The sequence below is a fragment of the Neoarius graeffei genome, chromosome 13, assembly GCF_027579695.1.
Source record: "Neoarius graeffei isolate fNeoGra1 chromosome 13, fNeoGra1.pri, whole genome shotgun sequence".
NCBI lineage: Eukaryota > Metazoa > Chordata > Actinopteri > Siluriformes > Ariidae > Neoarius > Neoarius graeffei.
In genome coordinates this window covers 66127831-66150501 of record NC_083581.1, presented here as the reverse complement: position 1 = coordinate 66150501, position 22671 = coordinate 66127831, and the positions used below count along the sequence as shown (strand labels likewise).

At 41.7% G+C, this 22671-nt stretch overlaps 1 protein-coding gene across 3 annotated transcripts in view; it reads right to left on the bottom strand.

Moving 5' to 3' along the window:
* Window positions 1-22671, bottom strand: part of camta1a (calmodulin binding transcription activator 1a) — a 1048086-nt gene that overhangs the window by 627596 nt on the left and 397819 nt on the right. For all 3 annotated transcript variants that reach the window (XM_060938363.1, XM_060938365.1, XM_060938364.1), the window contains exon 4: window positions 17958-18025. In XM_060938363.1, the coding sequence (XP_060794346.1) occupies window positions 17958-18025 (68 nt within the window). The remainder of the gene's footprint in view (window positions 1-17957; window positions 18026-22671) is intronic.

Here is a 22671-nt window from a genome sequence, read left to right as displayed (position 1 = left end):
TGAACCACTGCATTGCATTCACTTTTGTATACAGCTTTTCTTTTAAATAAACAAGTAACTGAACCATTTCTTGAATTTCTTTTTTTTATTGGATAAGACTGCTTTTCAAAATGTTCACACACAATATAAAAAGTTATATAAATTATATAAAAATGCTTTTCAAAATGTTCACACACAATAAGAAAATTAAGTTATATAAAACTATGCACACTAATAAAACTAATTTGTACACACAGAAGGCACGATTTCCTCGCATAGTCGCAGCCATCTTCTTCTTGTTGTTGTGTGTTTGTTCCTGTGAGTACTTCACGCCGGGTAGAAGAAGGGGTTTATGCGCATGCGTCTACTTCTTCTATTGCTCTGGCGTCTCCGATGGGACCGTCTTACAGCGCACGTAGAGGTGTGGCATGTGTATTGCATCGTTTTCAGCAAGCGTTGCGTTGCCATATGTACCTGATATTTTACTGATCCGTTGCCCATGTGGACGCGATATTTTTTTTGAATAAAATCTCGTTGCCGTTGTCGTGTGGATGTAGCCTGAGTTACTGAAGATGTACACTGAGAAACAGATGCGAACATAGCACTGATCTGCATGTGAAAAAAGTGCACTATCTTTTTTCCAACATGTCGTTAACTACCTTTGAAGCTAGTTGAGATTGCACGAGGTCATGAGGACCTTTGTAAATTGTATAATTGTGCATATTCATAGGTCATGGCATTTTTTTTCAGTCAAGCTGAAGGTGTAGAAATGTTCCTGAGCCCATTTAGGTATTTCCTTGCTCATTAAACAAATATATTAAGCAATTACAGATTAATTTAATGGCTTAAAATTTCATAAACAGGGACACATTAGCAAAGGTAATGAACAAATGAATCAACCATGAAAGGCCACTAACATAGCTAATTATTTGTAGATGAAAAAACCTGCCAAAATGGCTTTATGAAAATTAAATGAATTATTTTATAGAAGAATAAGAAGTACGACCACGGGAAGAAAAGAAATGCCTGTACCTTTGCCTGAATCTGAGACGTTCAGCATGTTCAGAAACGCTTTATAGTGTTAATTGTGCCTTTATGTTAAAACAGGATCCAAGAATTTTATGCACATCACTAACTACTGACGTCCCTGTGCCTAATCGTCATAATATCCCAGTTGAGGCGAAATAAATAACTACAGTAAGAAAAACACAGCGTGATGTGGACGACAGCCTTGGTCACTGATTCTCAGTTCTTTTCACACAGTTGACTTCATACTGCCCACTTTAGCCATGCTGTTAAATCAGGCAGTGGCCTTGGCTTTCATTAAACACCTAATGCAGAGCTCTCCCTCTAATGGTAATGGAACGGAGGAGGCTGCCAGCGTAAATTAGTGTGTGCAGCCCGAGTTGGGAGAGATTTTTCTGGCCTTTGGCAGGTATGGCCTGAATTAGCTGTAGCATGCTGTTCCAGCAGTCAGCGTGAGAGCGCTTGTATTGATTTTAAACACTGTTGCACTTCCTATCTGAAAGAGAATGTGTATTACAGGAACTGAGCACATCATTCAGAAGGCGCTTAGCTTTTCTCTCTCAGCACGTCGCTGATTTATTTCTGTTTGTTTATCGTATAATTATAACATAATTTATTATTTATATGCACCTTGCGCTAAGCTGATTCATGTCAGATCATAAAGTTTGCTTATTTGTGCTTATTTTTCTGCCTTCGGAAATCCATCAGAAAAGTAATTTTGAACAGTGGACCTCATTTGTTAAGCTGGAGACAACCAAATGTATTGACATTTCATTCGCAAGAGCATTTTCACAAGGAAGGTGAATTCATGAAACTACAACCCCGATTCCAAAAAAGTTGGGACAAAGTACAAATTGTAAATAAAAACGGAATGCAATGATGTGGAAGTTTCAAAATTCCATATTTTATTCAGAATAGAACATAGATGACATATCAAATGTTTAAACTGAGAAAATGTATCATTTAAAGAGAAAAATTAGGTGATTTTAAATTTCATGACAGCAACACATCTCAAAAAAGTTGGGACAAGGCCATGTTTACCACTGTGAGACATCCCCTTTTCTCTTTACAACAGTCTGTAAACGTCTGGGGACTGAGGAGACAAGTTGCTCAAGTTAAGGGATAGGAATGTTAACCCATTCTTGTCTAATGTAGGATTCTAGTTGCTCAACTGTCTTAGGTCTTTTTTGTCGTATCTTCCGTTTTATGATGCGCCAAATGTTTTCTATGGGTGAAAGATCTGGACTGCAGGCTGGCCAGTTCAGTACCCGGACCCTTCTTCTACGCAGCCGTGATGCTGTAATTGATGCAGTATGTGGTTTGGCATTGTCATGTTGGAAAATGCAAGGTCTTCCCTGAAAGAGACGTCGTCTGGATGGGAGCATATGTTGCTCTAGAACCTGGATATACCTTTCAGCATTGATGGTGTCTTTCCAGATGTGTAAGCTGCCCATGCCACACGCACTAATGCAACCCCACACCATCAGAGATGCAGGCTTCTGAACTGAGCGCTGATAACAACTTGGGTCGTCCTTCTCCTCTTTAGTCCGAATGACACGGCATCCCTGATTTCCATAAAGAACTTCACATTTTGATTCGTCTGACCACAGAACAGTTTTCCACTTTGCCACAGTCCATTTTAAATGAGCCTTGGCCCAGAGAAGACGTCTGCGCTTCTGGATCATGTTTAGATGCGGCTTCTTCTTTGAACTATAGAGTTTTAGCTGGCAACGGCAGATGGCACGGTGAATTGTGTTCACAGATAATGTTCTCTGGAAATATTCCTGAGCCCATTTTGTGATTTCCAATACAGAAGCATGCCTGTATGTGATGCAGTGCCGTCTAAGGGCCCAAAGATCACGGGCACCCAGTATGGTTTTCCGGCCTTGACCCTTACGCACAGAGATTCTTCCAGATTCTCTGAATCTTTTGATGACATTATGCACATTTGATGATGATATGTTCAAACTCTTTGCAATTTTACACTGTCGAACTCCTTTCTGATATTGCTCCACTATTTGTCGGCGCAGAATTAGGGGGATTGGTGATCCTCTTCCCATCTTTACTTCTGAGAGCCGCTGCCACTCCAAGATGCTCTTTTTATACCCTGTCATGTTAATGACCTATTGCCAATTGACCTAATGAGTTGCAATTTGGTCCTCCAGCTGTTCCTTTTTTGTACCTTTAACTTTTCCAGCCTCTTATTGCCCCTGTCCCAACTTTTTTGAGATGTGTTGCTGTCATGAAATTTCAAATGAGCCAATATTTGGCATGAAATTTCAAAATGTCTCACTTTCGACATTTGATATGTTGTCTGTGTTCTACTGTGAATACAATATCAGTTTTTGAGATTTGTAAATTATTGCATTCCGTTTTTATTTACAATTTGTACTTTGTCCCAACTTTTTTGGAATCGGGGTTGTAGTTATTTCTGGAAAAAAAAAAAAACAACAACAAAAATCTTTGTAACCCGTGAGAGTTCCCGAGTTTGTATAAATTTACATCTGGAGACTCACTAATCCTTGATTTACAGACTTCAAATTACAGTACTAGTCAAACGTTTGGACACACTTTTGAATTTTTCTTTATTTTTATTAATTCAGTCGAGTCAAGTTGATTTTTATAGCGCGTTTAACAATAGACATTGTCGCAAAGCAGCTTTACAGAAATGTAAAGACTTTAAACATGAGCTAATTTTATCCCTAATCTATCTCTGATGAGCGAGCCTGTGGCAACGGTGGGAAGGAAAAACTCCCTCAGACGACAGGAAGAAGAAACCTCGAGAGGAACCAGACTCAAAAGGGAACCCATCCTCACAGACAATGTGATTATAAATAACTTGCTTCTGTAAGAGTGTCCTATATAGTCACAAAGTATAACCGTGTAACCAAGAAAACCATTAGAGTTTTTCTGTTTAGTTGAAGTTTAAAACTGTTCATTGATGGAAACTTGAGTGCAAAACTGTTCATGACAACTGCAGTCCTAAAGTTAACTGGAGTCCTCAGACATAAAAGCATTACTGTAAGTGTCCAGAGCATCTTCCAAGTGCAACTTTCGACTGTCCATACGGGGCCGTCCTCCACAAGAGCGACGTGATGAGACTCCAGCCAGACGTAGGGCATCAGGATGGATCAGGCACATCCGAAATTAAGAGTCACTTCATGTCTTAAAGCGATGATGGATGTCGTTTCTCTTTACTTAGTTGAGCGGTTCTTGACATAATATGGATTACTACAGTTGTGGAATAGGGCTGTTTACTGTATTTGTATTATTTACTATTTACCGTTTGATCTCAAATACATTAAGAAGGCAAGAAATTGCACTAAACTTTTGATGAGGCACCTGTTAATTGAAACACATTCCAGGTGACTACCTCATGAAGCTGGTTAAGATAATGCCAATAGTGTGTAAAGCGGCATCAAGGTAAACAGTGGCTACTTCGAAGAATCTAAAATATAAAACATTTTTTTTGGGGGGGGGGGGGGGGAGGTTAACACTTTTTTTTTGTTTACCACACAATTCCATATATGTTCCAGTTGTTATTTCATGGGGTGGCACGGTGGTGTAGTGGTTAGCGCTGTCGCCTCACAGCAAGAAGATCTGGGTTCGAGCCGGTGAGGGCCTTTCTGTGCGGAGTTTGCATGTTCTCCCCGTGTCCGCATGGGTTTCCTCCAGGTGCTCCGGTTTCCCCCACAGTCCAAAGACATGCAGGTTAGGTTAACTGGCGACTCTAAATTGACCGTAGGTGTGAATGTGAGTGTGAATGGTTGTCTGTGTCTATGTGTCAGCCCTGTGATGACCTGGCGACTTGTCCAGGGTGTACCCCGCCTTTCGCCCGTAGTCAGCTGGGATAGGCTCCAGCTTGCCTGCGACCCTGTAGAACAGGATAAAGCGGCTAGAGATAATGAGATGAGATGAGATGTTATTTCATAGTTTTGATGTCTTCAGTATCGTTCTACAATGTTGGAAAGAGTCAAATACAGAAAACTTTTGACTGGTAGTGTATACATAATTCATATAATTATCAGTACAGATGTCGGTACACTCAAGTTTAAACTGCGTATCATTTCACATTGCCATTTGTCAGTCTTTACAGAGGAGTATGAAGAAAAGAACCTAGTTCCAATTAAACTTGTCAGGAATTTGGTTCGGTTTTGCCTTTGAGAAGATTCACACAAAACTTTTAGAAATGACTGATAAATGAGGCTCATTGTGTGTATTTGGTGAGTACTGGATGAGCTCTCATGAACAACAACAATGAAAGCGGTGATTTAATAAAATCAGATGACTCTCGGGTGAAATGTCTAACACAAGCAGCAACAATGTGCTATTTATGTCAATGCTTTCCCACCTTCACATTCCAGCAGTACAGTATATTATGTACGTTTACTCTGGCTGAATGTCAGAAAGCATCTCCTTCTATTTTTAATCCTTATTTATTTCTCTATATGTACTTCACTATACAGCACATATAAGGCCCTTTTCACAGTAGGCCCAATTCTCTTGATCATCCAAATCTCATATTCCTTCTGCCCTTTTTTTGGCCTGGAGCTGTTACATGTTTCCCCCATGTTCACATAGCTGTGTGTGAGTGTTTGTGTGTGGGCCCACAGGCTGTGTCTCCATCCGTGACCTGCTGCATTTCTATTACCACCTCCAAGGTTTACTGAGCTCTCAGTTCACTGACTGCAGGTGGAGGGAGGCTTTATCTTGCCTGTGGAGTGCTGGAGCAAATGGCCTGTATGAAGACACGTTCTAGGACAAAATGTATGATAGCGTTTAGCCATGACTCCCTTGCCTATGACCTTTCGACCATGACCTTGCACAAAGATCTGCTAGCAAGAATCACTTTGGGCTTGTCAGTCAAAATCACTGCAGACAAGGAGATGTTGCATTGGTTAGACCTGGTGCAATATAGCAGAGTCACAACAGCTCACTCGTTCCATCCATCCATCCATCCATCCATCCATCCATCCATCCATCCATCCATCCATCCATCATTTCCGTTTCTGGTTGAGAGTACGTCGTGCACATTCTGGCTGCCGCGTCTCACCAGAGCTTTTTTAAAAATTAATTTTATTTAATTTTTTTTTTGTGTTTGTGTAGTTTGGTGTTTGATTTTGTTTGAGTGTTTTTGTCCACTGGTTGTGGTGTAGCTCCAGACCCAGTTTTGGGTGTCGGTTCCCTCCAGGCCTTGGTTCGCCGTGGGTGATGCCTGTGCTCCTAGCTATGGACTGCAGTGAGCTCAATGCTTATTTTGGCATTGTGGTTGTCCAGCGCTCTTCGCGGCAGTCCTTTAATGGTTGCCATGATGTTCCGAGCAATGTTGCTCGGCGGCATCACGGCGGCTCGGCGTGGCGGTGTGTCTGTGTTCGCTTTGTGGATCCATGGCGTGGTGTTCCGAGTGATGTTGCCCAGCGGCATTGCAGTGGTTGTGCTGGCAGTGTGGGACTTGTTTTCATGCGCCTTTTGGTGGGACTGTGGCTGCTACACCATTGGAATGACATCCTGACCTTTATTTGGTGGCCTTTTTTTTCTCCTATAATTGTAAAGCAACCTTGGGTTTTGAGAAAGGCGCTATACAGTGGTATGCAAAAGTTTGGGCACCCCTGGTCAAAATTGCTGTTACTGTGAACAGTTAAGCAAGTTGAAGATAAAATGATCTCCAAAAGGCATAAAGTTAAAGATGACTCATTCCCTTTATATTTTAAACAAAAACATTTTTTTTATTTTCTTCTTTTACATTTTTAAAATGACAAAAAAGGAAAAGGGCCTGAAGCAAAAGTTTGGGCATCTGACATGGTCAGTACTTAGTAACACCCCCTTTGGCAAGTATCACAGCTTGTAAACACTTTTTGTAGCCAGCTAATAATCTTTCAGTTCTTACCTGGGGGATTTTCACACATTCGTCCTTGCAAAAGGCTTCCGCTTCTACAAGTTTCTTGGGCTGTCTTGCATGCACTGCTCTTTTGAGATCTATCCACGGATTTTCAATGATGTTTAGGTCAGGGGACTGTGAGGGCCAGGGCAAAACCTTCAGCTTGTGTCTCTTGAGGTATTCCATTGTAGATTTTGAGGTGTGTTTTGGATCATCGTCTTATTGTAGGACCCATCCTCTTTTTAACTTCAACTTTTTTACAGATGGTGTGATGTTTGCTTCCAGGGTTTGCTGGTATTTATTCGAATCCATGCTTCCCTCGACCAATGAAATGTGCCCTGTGCCACTGGCTGCAACAAAACCCCAAAGCATGATCGATCCACACCCATGCTTCAGAGTTGGAGAGGTGTTCTTTTCCTGGAATTTGGCACCATTTTTTCTCCAAACATACCTTTGCACATTGTGGCCAAAAAGTTCTATTTTGATTTCATCAGTCCACAGGACTTGTTTCCAAAATGCATCAGGCTTATTTAGATGTTCATTTGCAAACTTCAGACACTGAATTTTGTGGCTAGGATGCAGGAATGGTTTTCTTCTGATGACTCTCCCATGAAGGTCATATTTGTTCAGGTGTCGCTGCATAGTAGAACAGTGCACCACCACTCCAGGGTCTGCTAAATCTTTCTGAAGGTCTTTTTGCAGTCAAACAAGGGTTTTTATTTGCCTTTCTAGCAATCCAACGAGCAGTTCTTTCAGAAAGTTTTCTTCATCTTCCAGACCTCACCTTCATCTCCACTGTTTCTGTTAACTGCCATTTCTTAATAACATTACAGTCTGAGGAAACGGCTACCTGAAAACACTTTGCTATGTTCTTGTAGCCTTCTCCTGCTTTGTTAGCATCAATTATTTTATTATTCAGAATGCGAGGGAGTTGCTTAGAGGAGCCCATGGCTGTTGATTTTAGGGACAAGTTTGAGGAGTCAGAGAATTTATACAGCTTTGAAATCTGCATCATCTGACCTTTCCTAACGAAGAATTTGAACAAGCCACAGCTCAATAAGCTAATTAAGGTCTGGAACCTTGGTAAAAGTTACCTGAGAACTCAAGTGTATTGGGGTGCCCAAACTTTCGCATGGTGTTCCTTTTCTTTTTTCACTCTCCAATCGTACAAAACAAAAATAATACACAAATCTTGTAGAAAACACTGAAAAGAAATGTGTCGTCTTTACCTTTATGCCTTTTGGTGATCAGTTCATCTTCTGCTCACTTAACTATTCACAGTAACAGACATTTTCAGTAAGGGTGCCCAAACTTTTGCATGCCACTGTATAAATTGATATTATTATTATTATTATTATTATCCTGATATTCATGTGAGCCTACTCAAATCCCTGGTCGTCCTGTAACTTTGCACCGTCAGAGCTTTTTTATTTACTGCAATTAGCCACTTTGCACCTTCAAGTTTATTTGTTTTTATTTATTTACTTATCACCCGTTCAATAGTGCCACTTTTGCACAGTGTTCTTATTTTCATTCATTACAATTCTTGTTTGTAGCACTTTTAATGCACATTCACCTGGATAAAGCACATACATTCTCATCTCATCTCATTATCTCTAGCCGCTTTATCCTTCTACAGGGTCGCAGGCAAGCTGGAGCCTATCCCAGCTGACTACGGGCGAAAGGCGGGGTACACCCTGGACAAGTCGCCAGGTCATCACAGGGCTGACACATAGACACAGACAACCATTCACACTCACATTCACACCTACGGTCAATTTAGAGTCACCAGTTAACCTAACCTGCATGTCTTGGGACTGTGGGGGAAACCGGAGCACCCGGAGGAAACCCACGCGGACACGGGGAGAACATGCAAACTCTGCACAGAAAGGCCCTCGCCGGCCCCGGGGCTCGAACCCAGGACCTTCTTGCTGTGAGGCGACAGCGCTAACCACTACACCACCGTGCCGCCAAGCACATACATAGATATATATTTTTATCGTTACATTTTTATCTGTATATTGTATAGCCGGCTTGTTCTTGGGATTTTTTTATTGTTTTATGTTGTCTAAAGTCCTTCCCGCACCATGCCCTGGTCTTCCCAGGCAGTCTCCTGTCCCAGTACTAACCAGGCCCTTAAGGCACATTGGGCAGCACTGATCTCTGTTTCCGTAGCCCTCGGCCTCTCGCCTATACAGCTAGGGTTACAGTGGGGGGCGACTTGTCCAGGGTGTACCCCGCCTTTCGCCCGCAGTCAGCTGGGATAGGCTCCAGCTTGCCTGCGACCCTGTAGAACAGGATAAAGCGGCTAGAGATAATGAGATGAGATGAGATGAGATGAGATGAGATGAGAAGGGAGCCATGGTGCTTTTTCCTTGTGGTATTTTGACCAAAGCATGTCATAGGCATTTCATTAAGACCTCAGGGAACTGTGTCAACTTGTGGAAAAGGAGTATGATATGTCGCCTTTAATACACAATGGCAACTTCTAACATGTAAAAGCTTTAATTCAAATCAATTCCTTTTCACAGAATTCAGCACCTAGACTTCTTCTTCATGGTAATTATATATTCACTTTTGTTGTGGTAAATAGAGATTTGGTATAAAGGTAGAACACTGGAGTACCTTTATTATTAAAGCAGTGGGTGATGTTATATAAATTCAGTTGCATGAAAGCCAACAAATCCACACTCACTTGCAAGAAGTTCTGTAAATTTTACGAGCAAAAAATCATCATCATCATCATCATCATCATTCTCTAGCCTTCCCTGATCTTCCGTCCTAAAAGTATAATTGCAGCATGAGCAAAGAGACACATAACAATTACAAAATACATATTCTATAAGGATTACTTATGCAGTATGACCTTCAGCCCATATGCTGTGTGAGTGGGTCTGATTTGAACACCCCCTCCGGCCAGGAATAAATGTACAACATCAAATCCCATGTCAGTAGTAAATGAATGAAGAGAAACAGACTGGATTTCACTTTTTTGTGGCTATGCTAAAAAGCCAAGAGGGTGCTCTCTACCTAATTTTCTGCAATTATACAAGGAAATGTCTTATAATTGGCACTTTCTTTATGCCTGCCCATTATCGATGTCCCTTACAGGCATGGAGGCATAGAGAAAATTGGCTGGATGTTGCAGGACCCACAGTCCATTTGCACATGAATGAGGTTTGTTAATAAGAGCAGACAGAAAGAGAAAGACAGTAGGGAGTGTGTGACGCAAGAGAGAAAGCGAGAAAGCTCGGAGACTCGTGGTCAGTTTTATTTTATCTGTGGCAGTCTGCACTCCCTGGATGAAACTGGAAGGAAAGGATGCAAGCAAGTAAGCGAGTGGTGCTCAGAGTCTGACACAGAGGCAGCGAGGCCCAGAGCTGTCTAATAGGCAAAGACCGGATGCTGCTAATTGGGAGATTTGTCATGGAAGAAATAGAGACTGTGTGTGTTTGTGTCTGTTTCTGTTCTGCTATTCTACAATATAAACTTGCAGGACAGGAGTCAGGAGGCTCATGCCTGGGGTACGCACACACACATACACACACACACACACACACACATGCTCAGAATTGAAAACTACAACTCCATAGGAGACAATACATAATATATTGAAGAAAGGAAGGAGAAATAAAATTTGGTAGCATCATCTCTTCAACCTGGAATAACCTCTCTTTTCTACATTTTCTTGTTCCTGATACTGCGTATTCGAGTCAAGTTTTTTTTTTTTTTTTGTATAGCGCTTTTAACAAGACGCATTGTCACAAAGCAGCTTAACAGAAAAATATAAATATTAAACATATGAATTTATTCATATGCACATTCACATTCATATTCACGGTGACCCTGCTCTCTTTTCATCATGTTGCTGGAGTTTACAAGTAAATAACACTGAGAACAGTTTGCTGAATTTAAGAGTCCAAAAAAAAAAAAAAAAGCATTCCACAGGCTGCATGCTGTTAGACTACAGAAATGTGGTCCAGGGTCACGGCTGAACTCTGACGTGAGCCATGTTAATGTTCAGAATGCACTGATACATAACATAAAGGATGCCTGTGCGAATGGCTGAAATTAAACGACCAAAAATCTATATAAAATACAGCATTTTGTAGTTTTGAAAATATGTGAATAGGTTTTTGTAAGAGGGCCATGAGATGAATAATGCTACTTTCGTGGTTAATGGTGGATAATGTTAAAGGTCTGGGGAATGATAATGTAAATGTTAGCTATCCTCCAGAAAGCAACACTAACACAATAAAAGCTTTGAGAGTCAATCTTTTTTTAAGTACTTTTTTAGCATTTCTGAACCATACATTTTAACCTACTGTTATTGTTATATTCGCCTAGTCTGGCTGACGCGACTTCAAAGCTCTACGAGCTATTGGTCTGGCCAAGATATTAAGCCCAACCGTTTCCCAGAGCCCGTGGTTGACCCGCCTCCCTGAAATGCCTCAGTTTGCTACTGGTCGAAGCCAGAAAAGGCTGTGACGAAGCTTAAACCAATCACATCACTCTTTCCTCTGACGTATGCGATACGACGGGGCTAACTGGTAGATTAAACCATAGACATCCTATTATTAAACTCTTACCGAAGCCGGTCGGAAGCAAGGCGAAAACGTCCTTCCTTTCAATAAATACCTCCAGGGCTGCTCTTTGCTCCGTTTTCAATGAGAACTTCCCGTTGAATGCTTTCAATACAGCATTCGTGAATGAAGCGCTTCCGGCATAGATTCTGTAAACAATCTATGGCTTCCGGTCGCAGTTCTACTACGTCACTGCCTTGAACATGCCTCTACCCAGGGCTGTTGGAGATGCTCAAAGTTGATTGGTTCCCAATTTTTCGGGAGCTTGGAAGAGCTGTAGATAGCTTGCCTGGCCAGACTAAGCTCGCAACAGGCCCTCGTGTTGCGTCACGCTTAGGATGGGCGGGCCCAGGCTAATATTCTCCTGCTGTGAGTTAGCAAGATTTCTAGCATCATTTCTTGCTAGCTAAAGTCCTGCTTGTATTTATGTACAGTGGTGCTTGAAAGTTTGTGAACCCTTTAGAATTTTCTATATTTCTGCATAAATATGACCCAAAACATCCTCAGATTTTCACACAAGTCCTGAAAGTAGATAAAGAGAACCCAGTTAAACAAATTAGACAAAAATATGATACTTGATCATTTATTTATTGAGGAAAATGATCCAATATTACATATCTGTGACTGGCAAAAGTATGTGAACCTCTAGGATTAGCAGTTAATTTGAAGGTGAAATTAGAGTCCGGTGTTTTCAATCAATTGGATGACAAATCAGGTGCGAGTGGGCACCCTGTTTTATTTAAAGAACAGGGATCTATCAAAGTCTGATCTTCACAACACATGTTTGTGCAAGTGTATCATGGCACGAACAAAGGAGATTTCTGAGGACCTCAGAAAAAGCGTTGTTGATGCTCATCAGGCTGGAAAAGGTTACAAAACCATCTCTAAAAAGTTTGGACTCCACCAATCCACAGTCAGACAGATTGTGTACAAATGGAGGAAAATGAAGACCATTGTTACCCTCCCCAGGAGTCGTCGACCAACAAAGATCACTCCAAGAGCAAGGCGTGTAATAGTTGGCGAGGTCACAAAGGGCCCCAGGGTAACTTCTAAGCAACTGAAGGCCTCTCTCACATTGGCTAATGTTAATGTTCATGAGTCCACCATCAGGAGAACACTGAACAACAATGGTGTGCATGACAGGGTTGCAAGGAGAAAACCACTGCTCTCCAAAAAAACTTGCTGCTTGTCTGCAGTTTGCTAAAGATCACATGGACAAGCCAGAAGGCTATTGGAAAAATGTTTTGTGGATGGATGAGCCCAAAATTGAACAATTTGGTTTAAATGAGAAGCGTTAAGTTTGGAGAAAGGAAAACACTGCATTCCAGCATAAGAACCTTATCCCATCTGTGAAACATGGTGGTGGTAGTATCATGTTTTGGGCCTGTTTTGCTGCATCTGGGCCAGGACGGCTTGCCATCATTGATGGAGCAATGAATTCTGAATTATACCAGGGAATTCTAAAGGAAAATGTCAGGACATCTGTCCACGAACTGAATTTCAAGAGAAGGTGGGTCATGCAACAAGACAACGACCCTAAGCACACAAGTCGTTCTACCAAAGAATGGTTAAAGAAGAATAAAGTTAATGTTTTGGAATGGCCAAGTCAAAGTCCTGACCTTAATCCAATCAAAATGTTGTGGAAGGACCTGAAGTGAGCAGTTCATGTGAGGAAACCCACCAACATCCCAGAGTTAAAGCTGTTCTGTACAGAGGAATGGGCTAAAATTCCTCCAAGCCGGTGTGCAGGACTGATCAACAGACACCGGAAACATTTAGTTGCAGTTATTGCTGCACAAGGGGGTCACACCAGATACTGAAAGCAAAGGTTCACATAATTTTGCCACTCACAGATATGTAATATTGGATCATTTTCCTCAATAAATAAATGACCAAGTATTATATTTTTGTCTCATTTGTTTAACTGGGTTTTCTTTATCTACTTTTAGGACTTGTGTGAAAATCTGATGATGTTTTATGCCATATTTTTGCAGAAATATAGAAAATTCTAAAGGGTTCACAAACTTTTAAGCACCACTGTATGTATGTACAATATGTGTAGATAGATAGATAGATAGATAGATAGATAGATAGATAGATAGATGTGTGTGATTAGTTATCATTAAAGTATGTGATTCATTCGACTAATTTTATATACAGTGCCCTCCATGATTATTGGCGCCCCTTGTAAAGATTAGTAAAAAGGTTTTGAAAAAAAATCTACCTTTTGGTGAAGTCGCTGCATCTCACACTGAAAAAAAATTGAAAAATCCAACTTTTCATTGAAATGATAGTGAACTCAATGTAACCGAAGCATGTTTCCGATTTAAATTGTACATGTTTGAGTTGATTGGAGTGTGTAGGAACTTCAAGTTGTAATCCGTGACTTCCTGATTAATTAGGGAACAAATATGAGGTGACACGGAGACCAAATTCCCTTAGTCATCCATCAACATAGGAAAGAGAAGAGAACACGCAAACCAAATGAGGGAGAAGTGTGTTGACCTTCATAAGTCAGGGAATGGTTATTAAAAAAAAAAATGGCTATTCGCCTGAGCATGTCCATTTCTACGGTTAGGGCAATAATAAAAAAAGTGGATACCAACTGGAACTGTTAGAAACTCGCCTGGAAGAGGACCTAAGTTTTTTGCCCCCACATACAGTGAGGAGGAGAGTAAGAGAGACAAAAAAATAAATAAAAATATCCCCAAGGATGACTGTTGGTGAGTTACAAGAAAAAGAAAAATCTTGGGGTTTCCAAGTCTCCAAAACTACCATCAGACCCCACCTCCATGCCAACAGGTTATTTGGAAGTTGCCAGAAACAAAACCCTTTCTGTTAGTTAACCGCAAACATAAGCGCCTGAAGTTTGCGAAACGCTACTACAATTTTGACTGGAACCATGTTCTGTGGTCTGATGTAACAAAAACGGAGCTTTTTGATAATAAACACACGAGGTGGGTTTGGCGTAAAAAGAAGGATGGCTATAATGAAAAGAACCCGATCCCAACTGTAAAATATGGTGGAGGTTCTGTGATGTTTTGGGGCTGTTCTTCCTCCAAATACCCTGGAAACCTTGTTAGGGTACATGGCATCATGGACTCCATGGAATACCAGGGCATTTTAAATCAAAATCTGGCTGCCTCTGCCAGGAAACTAAAACTGGGTCATTATTGGATCTTCCAGCAGGTCAATGATCTGAAGCATGCATCCAAATCAACACTAAAATGGTTCACTAACCACAGAATCAAGCTTCTGCCATGAACATCTCAGTCCCCTGACCTGAACCCCATTGAAAACCTGTGAGTTGAGCTGAAGAGGAGAGAACACAAGAGAGGGCCGAGGACCCTGGATGATCTGGAGAGATTGTGTAAAGAGGAACGGTCTGAGATGCCCTGCTCTGTATCTCCAACCTTATAAAATCTTATAGGAGAGACTCATTGCTGTTTTACTGCCAAAGGGAGGCTGTACAAAGTATTAAATGCAGGGGTGCCATTAATAGTGGCACATAGGTTTTTGTTGAAAATAATTATTTCTTGATGAGGGAATTGTTTTTCTCTGAATAAATTTATTTCAATTAAAGGTTGGATTTTTCTAATTATTTTCAGTGTCAGATGAAGCGACTTCACCAAAAGGTGGATTTTTTTTCTAACCTTTTTTATAATCTTTACAAAGGGGTGCCAATAATCGTGGTGGGCACTGTATATAAATTTAATCTGATGAATTACAAACTTTAATGTAAATCAATCGCATATATCAATATTTCGCATGAGAAGCATTTAAAAATATTTCAGTATAATACATCAATACATGGGTGGCACGGTGGTGTAGTGGTTAGCGCTGTCGCCTCACAGCAAGAAGGTCCGGGTTCGAGCCCCGTGGCCAGCGAGGGCCTTTCTGTGCGGAGTTTGCATGTTCTCCCCGTGTCCGCGCGGGTTTCCTCCGGGTGCTCCGGTTTCCCCCACAGTCCAAAGACATGCAGGTTAGGTTAACTGGTGACTCTAAATTGACCGTAGGTGTGAATGTGAGTGTGAATGGTTGTCTGTGTCTATGTGTCAGCCCTGTGATGACCTGGCGACTTGTCCAGGGTGTACCCCGCCTTTTGCCCGTAGTCAGCTGGGATAGGCTCCAGCTTGCCTGCGACCCTGTAGAAGGATAAAGCAGCTAGAGATAATGAGATGAGATGAGAAAAAAGAAAGAAAAGAGTATTCCTCGATGGCATCTCATAAATTGTGTCAAATGACACAATCTGCAAAGCCTCTTTTAACCTAGGGTGACCAGACGTCCCGGTTTTACCGGGACAGTCCCGATTTGGGGTTGTGTGTCCCAAGTCCCGACAAACGTCTGTCGGGACACGGATATGTCCCGGTTTTCGCCACTCGCGACGTTTGCGACCGAGCAGCGTGGGAATCATTAGCGGAGAAATGTCTGCATTTACTATTGATGAATTGACAGGAATTGCAAACTTCCCTGGTTACTGCCCCCTGGCCCTGTGGCATGGGTGTTTATTTAGCCACATTATTCCAGACAACAGAACGTGTTGCCATGCAACAATAAAATAAACATTAACTGGCGCAAATGTTCTTTGTCTAGCAGCTAGCAGCAGTAATGCCGCAGCAATTATGCCGAAAATGTACCTTTTCCAAAGATTTACAGGGCACCTACCCCTTCCTCCGAGAGGTGCAGAACAATGCGCACAAAGCCTACTGCACACACTGTAAGTGTTCCTTCTCTGTAGCCCACGGTGGTAACGCCGATATACAGGATCACATTAAAATGGCTAAACACAAGCGGTGGGTTGAGGCAGGGCTAATGCATTTTGTTTAGGGTGGGTGGATTGACAGTCACCTTAGTTTTGTTCCTGTGCTTTGTTCTTGTACTGAGTTGGGTAGCCTTTGTTGCAAATGCTGTGCGCTCCTGTGGGGGCTTTCCTCGGGCTGTCGCCCCTCTCCTCCTTTATTGCTGTTTTGTTTGAGTGCTGTTTTGTTTGTTTGTTTCTGTTTAACATACCATTCTGACAGTTTGGCCATATTGCTGTGTTGAACAGCTTGTTGCACCTTCCATTAAAGTGTTCACTTTTGTACACATCTTCTTGCTTTATTCATTCAGTTGTGGGGAATGGTTAGTAAGGTTAATTCTGACCTAGGCTATGTTGAGGTCACATATCTACTTTTTAAGTTCATGCTATAGTGCATACAGTTTTAGAGATATAGCCTACATGTGCATATGCATTCTTCTTGGTGTTCTCACAAACAGGTGAAATAAATCAGTTTAAATGTGGCCTATGGACATAGCCTGGCCTATTCTCAGCCATTACAAAATCTGTTGTCTGACCATAATTTAACTGATCTGTATACCACTATGCTACTAGATAACAAAATGCCTGTTTGTTTTATTTCATGTGAGATGTTGATAAATGTGAGCTTCGACAAAATGATAAGAGCACCTCTCTGAGTGTCACATTTACGTAAAAAAAAGGTGTGCATGCACGAGCATGGTCGCGCACAAAAGTGTCCCGGTTTCAGACTAGGGAAATCTGGTCACCCTATTTTAACCCCTTGTCCTTTCATCCAACACTGAAATTAGTCTGCAGTCCACTGCAATCTATTTACCGGTAGCTATTGCGTTGGTTAATCTGTCACAGGTAAACTTACTCCGTTTGTGTCTGTTTGAGTATGGCTTGACGAGATTGGTTGCACAATAACATCATACAGTCATTTTGGTAAAATAAAATATCAATCTTTCCTCCAATCGCCGAATATACATGATTTCAAATATGCTATGTAAATGCACAAGAAAAACTGCCATCTTTGCTAGCTGCACCATGCTACCATCTTAGCTCTGTCGCCTTAGCTGATTTCATTCCCATAAGACTCACACAGTACGGCTATTACTTTCCAGACTCACACATTCAGAGACGCAACCTCCACTGGCCTGTTTTACAATCATTTTCAAGAGAATTTTATCTGGAGACAGTGTCCAAGAGTTAGCAGATACCTCTGGCTCTACAGGTCCTGAATACAGCTATGACTTCAAAACGAATCTTTGTTTCCACCCTGTCTACAAAAAAAGAATGAATCTTTCTTTGTTTCCTCCTCTCCGCACACCGTGGACAGCTCTTGTCTCACACTTTTATCTCTTAACAAGCGGTTAATTTGAAGCTAGATATGAACACATTAGCACGGTGTTAACAGAGCAGATGAGAGCGAAGCTGCATGCTAAGAGCTTTGCTAATAGGCTATTTGGAGTTATTAGTCCACATTAATATTCCATTACCTGTCAGCACTCACTCAAAGGAAGGAGTTAAGCTTTTGAAACAGCCATGAATGGCTACCGATATCATACACCCAACTTTTAAGATGAGAGAGAATCTCAAGTGGGTGATTAGAAGAAACTCCAGTTAATAGTCTCAATCGGGCCACGAAACGTGATCGTGGGAAATTCAGAAAGAAATGTTCCCATCTTGATATGGAACGGAGTATAGACCTTACCTTGTTTTCGGGGATGTTGTTAACCATTCATCATGCTTCTCAAAGGTTATCAAGTAAGCTGCAATTTCCTGCAAGACAAAACATGTAGACAGATGTTGCAGTCACATTATGACAATCACAGCTTTTTTAGTACTTGCATAAAACAAGGTGGAACATACGGATTTAAAGTGAAATAAGTAAAGCTTGATGGGATTTCCGTTCAGAGGATCAAGTAAAACTAAACGAAATGGCATGAAACAAAAACATTCAGTCGACGGTATAACTGAGCCGTAGTGTATACAGGCCTCTGATCAAAAACAACAGGCATGAAAGAAAGAGGTGTTTGCTTTTCAGGAAATAGAAAGTGTATGCACAGACAATATCTCTCAGCTTCAGTAAAACAGCTTGATGTGTCAAAATATCGCCTCTAGGTGAGTGTCGTTGATCTGTCAAGGTGTCGCAGGTCAGGTCGGGTCAGTCAGGCAGGCAGGTGTTGCAGCACAAACAGGAAAGGAGGAAGACTGAACTACGTGCTATTATTTCTCCACAAAGTTAATCGCGGCAAATAAAAGGAGGCAAGGCCTGAAAGACAACCGCATGATTGCTTGTGACAGAAAACCATTCACTTCTCACCCAGAGCATTTGTCATTTTGCTCAAACCAAGAGAGCAGAGAAAACAACAAGGGTGACTGATGCTATCAACACGAATCAGATTATTCACCATTCAACCTCATTATACTCGATTATAAGGAGAGGAAAGACAGAAAGGGGGGAAAAAAAACCAACAAGATTCTCATGATTTAAACAGCATCTCTTCAGATCAAAATGTCTGACAGCAGTCGCATTGTCTCTGACAAACTGAATGTGAGTGAAATCAAGCGCGTTTGCGCCGCGCTGACAGCTCACCACAGTAAGAAGCTGGTGACAGTATGAGGGAAAAAGTTCATTCTGTTCTGATCTCTCCATGTAAAGGAGCTTCTGGAATTCTGTCAATCGAATGCAAAACAGACACACCGAAAAGATCTGACATCAGCGAGCGGTAGGATTGTCGCACTCATGGCATTTGGCATGGTAATGCATTTTCCATAGCTCAATATCTTCTAATTTGCCTAAATAATTCACTTAAATAATTAAGCATTTCTAACGTCTTCCTTAATTTGAAATACAATCAGTCAATACATTTGTTTTCACACATATTCGACTCGGCGGTTTGCTCAAGTAATCTAAATTAATTACATTGTGGTCAATATCCTCAGTGTATTTGATGTGGCCAAGATTTTAGCTCATTGATCTCATTTACCAATGAAAAATCATTAATAATAACACCGACTGCAATTCCTTTCAAACAACCACAAGGTTTCCGCCACAAAATACACTAATGGGTCATGGCTGGCTCTCTATACTTCATTTTGGCACGCCAGGCACTGGAGGAACCCAGAAGCACAGTTTCTGGAGGATCAAGATGCCTAGCTTGCCAAGGCAGTGGGAAGAAACCCAAGGTGCTGTCTGAGAAACCCGGGCATTCTGATTCAGAGCAGTTTTACTTTCATCATGGCTGAAGGGAAAGATGACATGGTGAAATGGAGAAAGCCTGCTGTGAACAGTCAGAGAGTCTTTTCTCTGCAAAGACTCATGTTCTTTGTCTTGGCAAAGAGAATGAGATGGGCATCCAATACCAGGGAGGAATTTGATAGAAAGCTGTACATAAATTATGAACTTTAATACTTATACAACTTCTCAGAGAATGAGAAAGTTTAACAGCAGAAAAAAGAGTGATGGAGGACTGTTGAATGGTGTATTGGTGAGAAGTTCACCCTATTGTCAAGAGAGTTCAAATCCTGTTAAAAGAAGAACCATCTGTGGCTCAGGGTTCAAAAAGGTATAACTGGCCATGCTCTCTGAGGAGCACCTTCCTCTCTTCCTTGTCAATCAAGACCACAATCCATCAATCACGTTTGCGTGGAATGAAGAGCGGGTTGAAACGATGTGGCTCTTGGCTTCATGCATCAAATACAGGTTACCCTTATTGTCTCAGACTCAAGTCAAAGTCAAAGTCCTTCCCACGCCTTACAGTACCTGGTATTCCTAGGCAGTCTCCCACTCAAGTACTAACCAGGCCCAACCTGTATGTGGCGCATCGGGCGGCGCCGATCTCCGTTTCCATAGCCCTCCGACAATAGGAAACTAACAGATCTACGTATCTTGGTGACAACTTGGTACTGTACAGACCCGACAGAATTTTTTTTTTTTTTATTAAACTTGCAAACAGAGTTCATGTACACTGAAAACTCTGGCCAAACATAGAATTTGAGCTCTTGAACATCATTAATACTAAGGATTCAAGCTGCTGTCTATCGTGAGAGAAAAAGCCAGGGGCGAAGGTCCTCCCGTAACCTTGAAGCCCATTAGAGACCTCCCTCCCCTTACATCACTCTCACATTAAAAGTCAACATGTCAACCTCAGTACGGAGGGATGAAAGCAGAGGCCTGGTCCAGGAAATAAAAGCCAAGCCCAGCCCCGCTGCACCCCACCTTACTAACCTCCTCTCTGAACAGATGTCGAGGATTATTCCAACCCCCCAATCAACCATAAAGGTGCAATAACCTTACGGCGAGAAAACAAACAAAAACAGACGTGCCGCCGTTAAACAGCTGCAAGAGAAAAACTTTGTTGGGTGTTATAATGAGGGTGGGAGTAGGGTCGTGGCACACTTTTAGGTTGGCTGGGCACAGTTGTCAGAAGTGTACAATTGTTTGTACATTGATGGTGCATCTATGGCTAGATGTCAACTATCTGTGAACTTGTTGTGCTGACCTTGCAGCCAGTGGCCACTCAGGAACACTCAAACCTGCTCTCTTTTCACATCTCTCTCCCTCTCTCTCTCCCCTTCATAGAAGCTCTAGAAGTTTTAGGCAGCTGCACAATAGCTGTCCTGATTATCACACACATAACCATAACCATTACAAGCACATGTACTGATGCATATGCAGTATATGCAAGATGAACTAATTCCAAGGGGTATACATCACCTTCTTAAAACAGCAATGACCTGTCACTGAGCTCTCTATGAGCCTGCTATTATCGCAAACCACCATTCTAGCACTCGTGTCGAGGAAATGAAGATTCGACATTGGTGAAACTGGCAAACTCCATGAATCAAGAGTACATGTAAGAAATACTGATTACGAAGCAAAGATTCAGCCTGCATGTATTTAATATGCTAAAGGGTTCAGTAGTTCAGCACTTCAGCTGCTCCTTTACTATTCTTCCCTGTCTGAGATGTCATTCTGACATGTAATTTTCCAAATGCGAAAAAGAGAGCCTCTTAAAAGCACACATTCATTACACCTTCAACGGCTTTATAAGACAAGAGCCAACAACATTGCCTTCTCACTTTTCACTCAAATTGTCACTGCGGGCAGGTGTAAAGTGGGCCGGTTCTTGCATGGACATGTCTGAGAAGACAAATATGGCATTTTCAGACGGAAGGACCAACACATTTCCTTCCTTTCATGGAAACTGACATAAAGCGGAGCACAATTTAACCCTGCCTCTTTTCAATCACATTGAGAAAGGATCGAGCACGACAGCTAACATGTCCTTCCTCCATTATTTCTCCTTATAAGTGACTGGCTGGATAGCAAAACATTTAACCACACGTTTCAGCACCAGCATGAACCCGCCATGTTTTTGTTCTCTCTTCAATAGTTTGTCTGATGTCGATGAAGAAATTTGTTGAAAGTATCAAAACTCTGTCTGGTGCTGATCAGTTAAAACATCTATAGCTGCCCTGTTTAAAAGGAGATTGGCATCTTTTTGGCATTATCTCAGCATGACTCAGCATGTCTGTAAACATGTCCTTGTTATCCTAGGAGCTATTCCATGCAACGTACACAGAAAAGCTGGGTGAAGTTGGAGAAACGAATCTCTCCATTTGAATACTAATATCTGATGCAGCACTTCTGGATTATTTCATTTTGAAAATCTAAACACCTTGAGGGGGCAATGACTAAAGAAATTGACATTTAAAAATGATCAAATGGGTTCGTCATTCACAGAGTGCGGTTTCACAGGTAGCATATGTCAACCTCATTCTTTCAACCCTCTCGGTGCTTCACTTCAGTCTCCAAGAGATCGGTGAGACACCAAAAAAACAGCACTGCACCAAAACCCACTTTCATGCTTCCAATTGTCAGGAAGATACCAATAAGTCTATGATCTCTTGGAACTAAAGTGGGACGAAGGGGCTTTTTAAAATATAAGAAAAATGTGCTTGAAAAGAGAGTCCAGCAAAAATTAAACAAACAAACAAACATGACCACCCAAAAATAGGTAGGGAACTTGGTATTTCACATATCCATGTGGACATTGCAGTGTATCAACTGTTATCAGCACTCCATGCTGTGTATGATTCTGACCTTGCCCTGTACTTGAAAGTAGGAATTCTTGGCAGGAGGGGTAGAAGGATATGAGAGAGGAAAAGAGAAGAAGAGCCTCACATCCGACTGTGCTCCCCAGGATCCCTTGTTTTTTGGAAAGTGAGGTCATCTGATATTTCCTCCAGGGCAGCCCATGAAAGCGACCTGGCTGGTAGCGGGTGCAAATGGATTTGCGAGGGGACAGGGGAGAGGATTGCGCTACCCAGGCCATCCCCTGGGGCAAATAGGGATGCAATTAGGCATAAGAGAGAGAGAGAGAGAGAGAGAGAGAGAGAGAGAGAGATCTCAGGGAGGA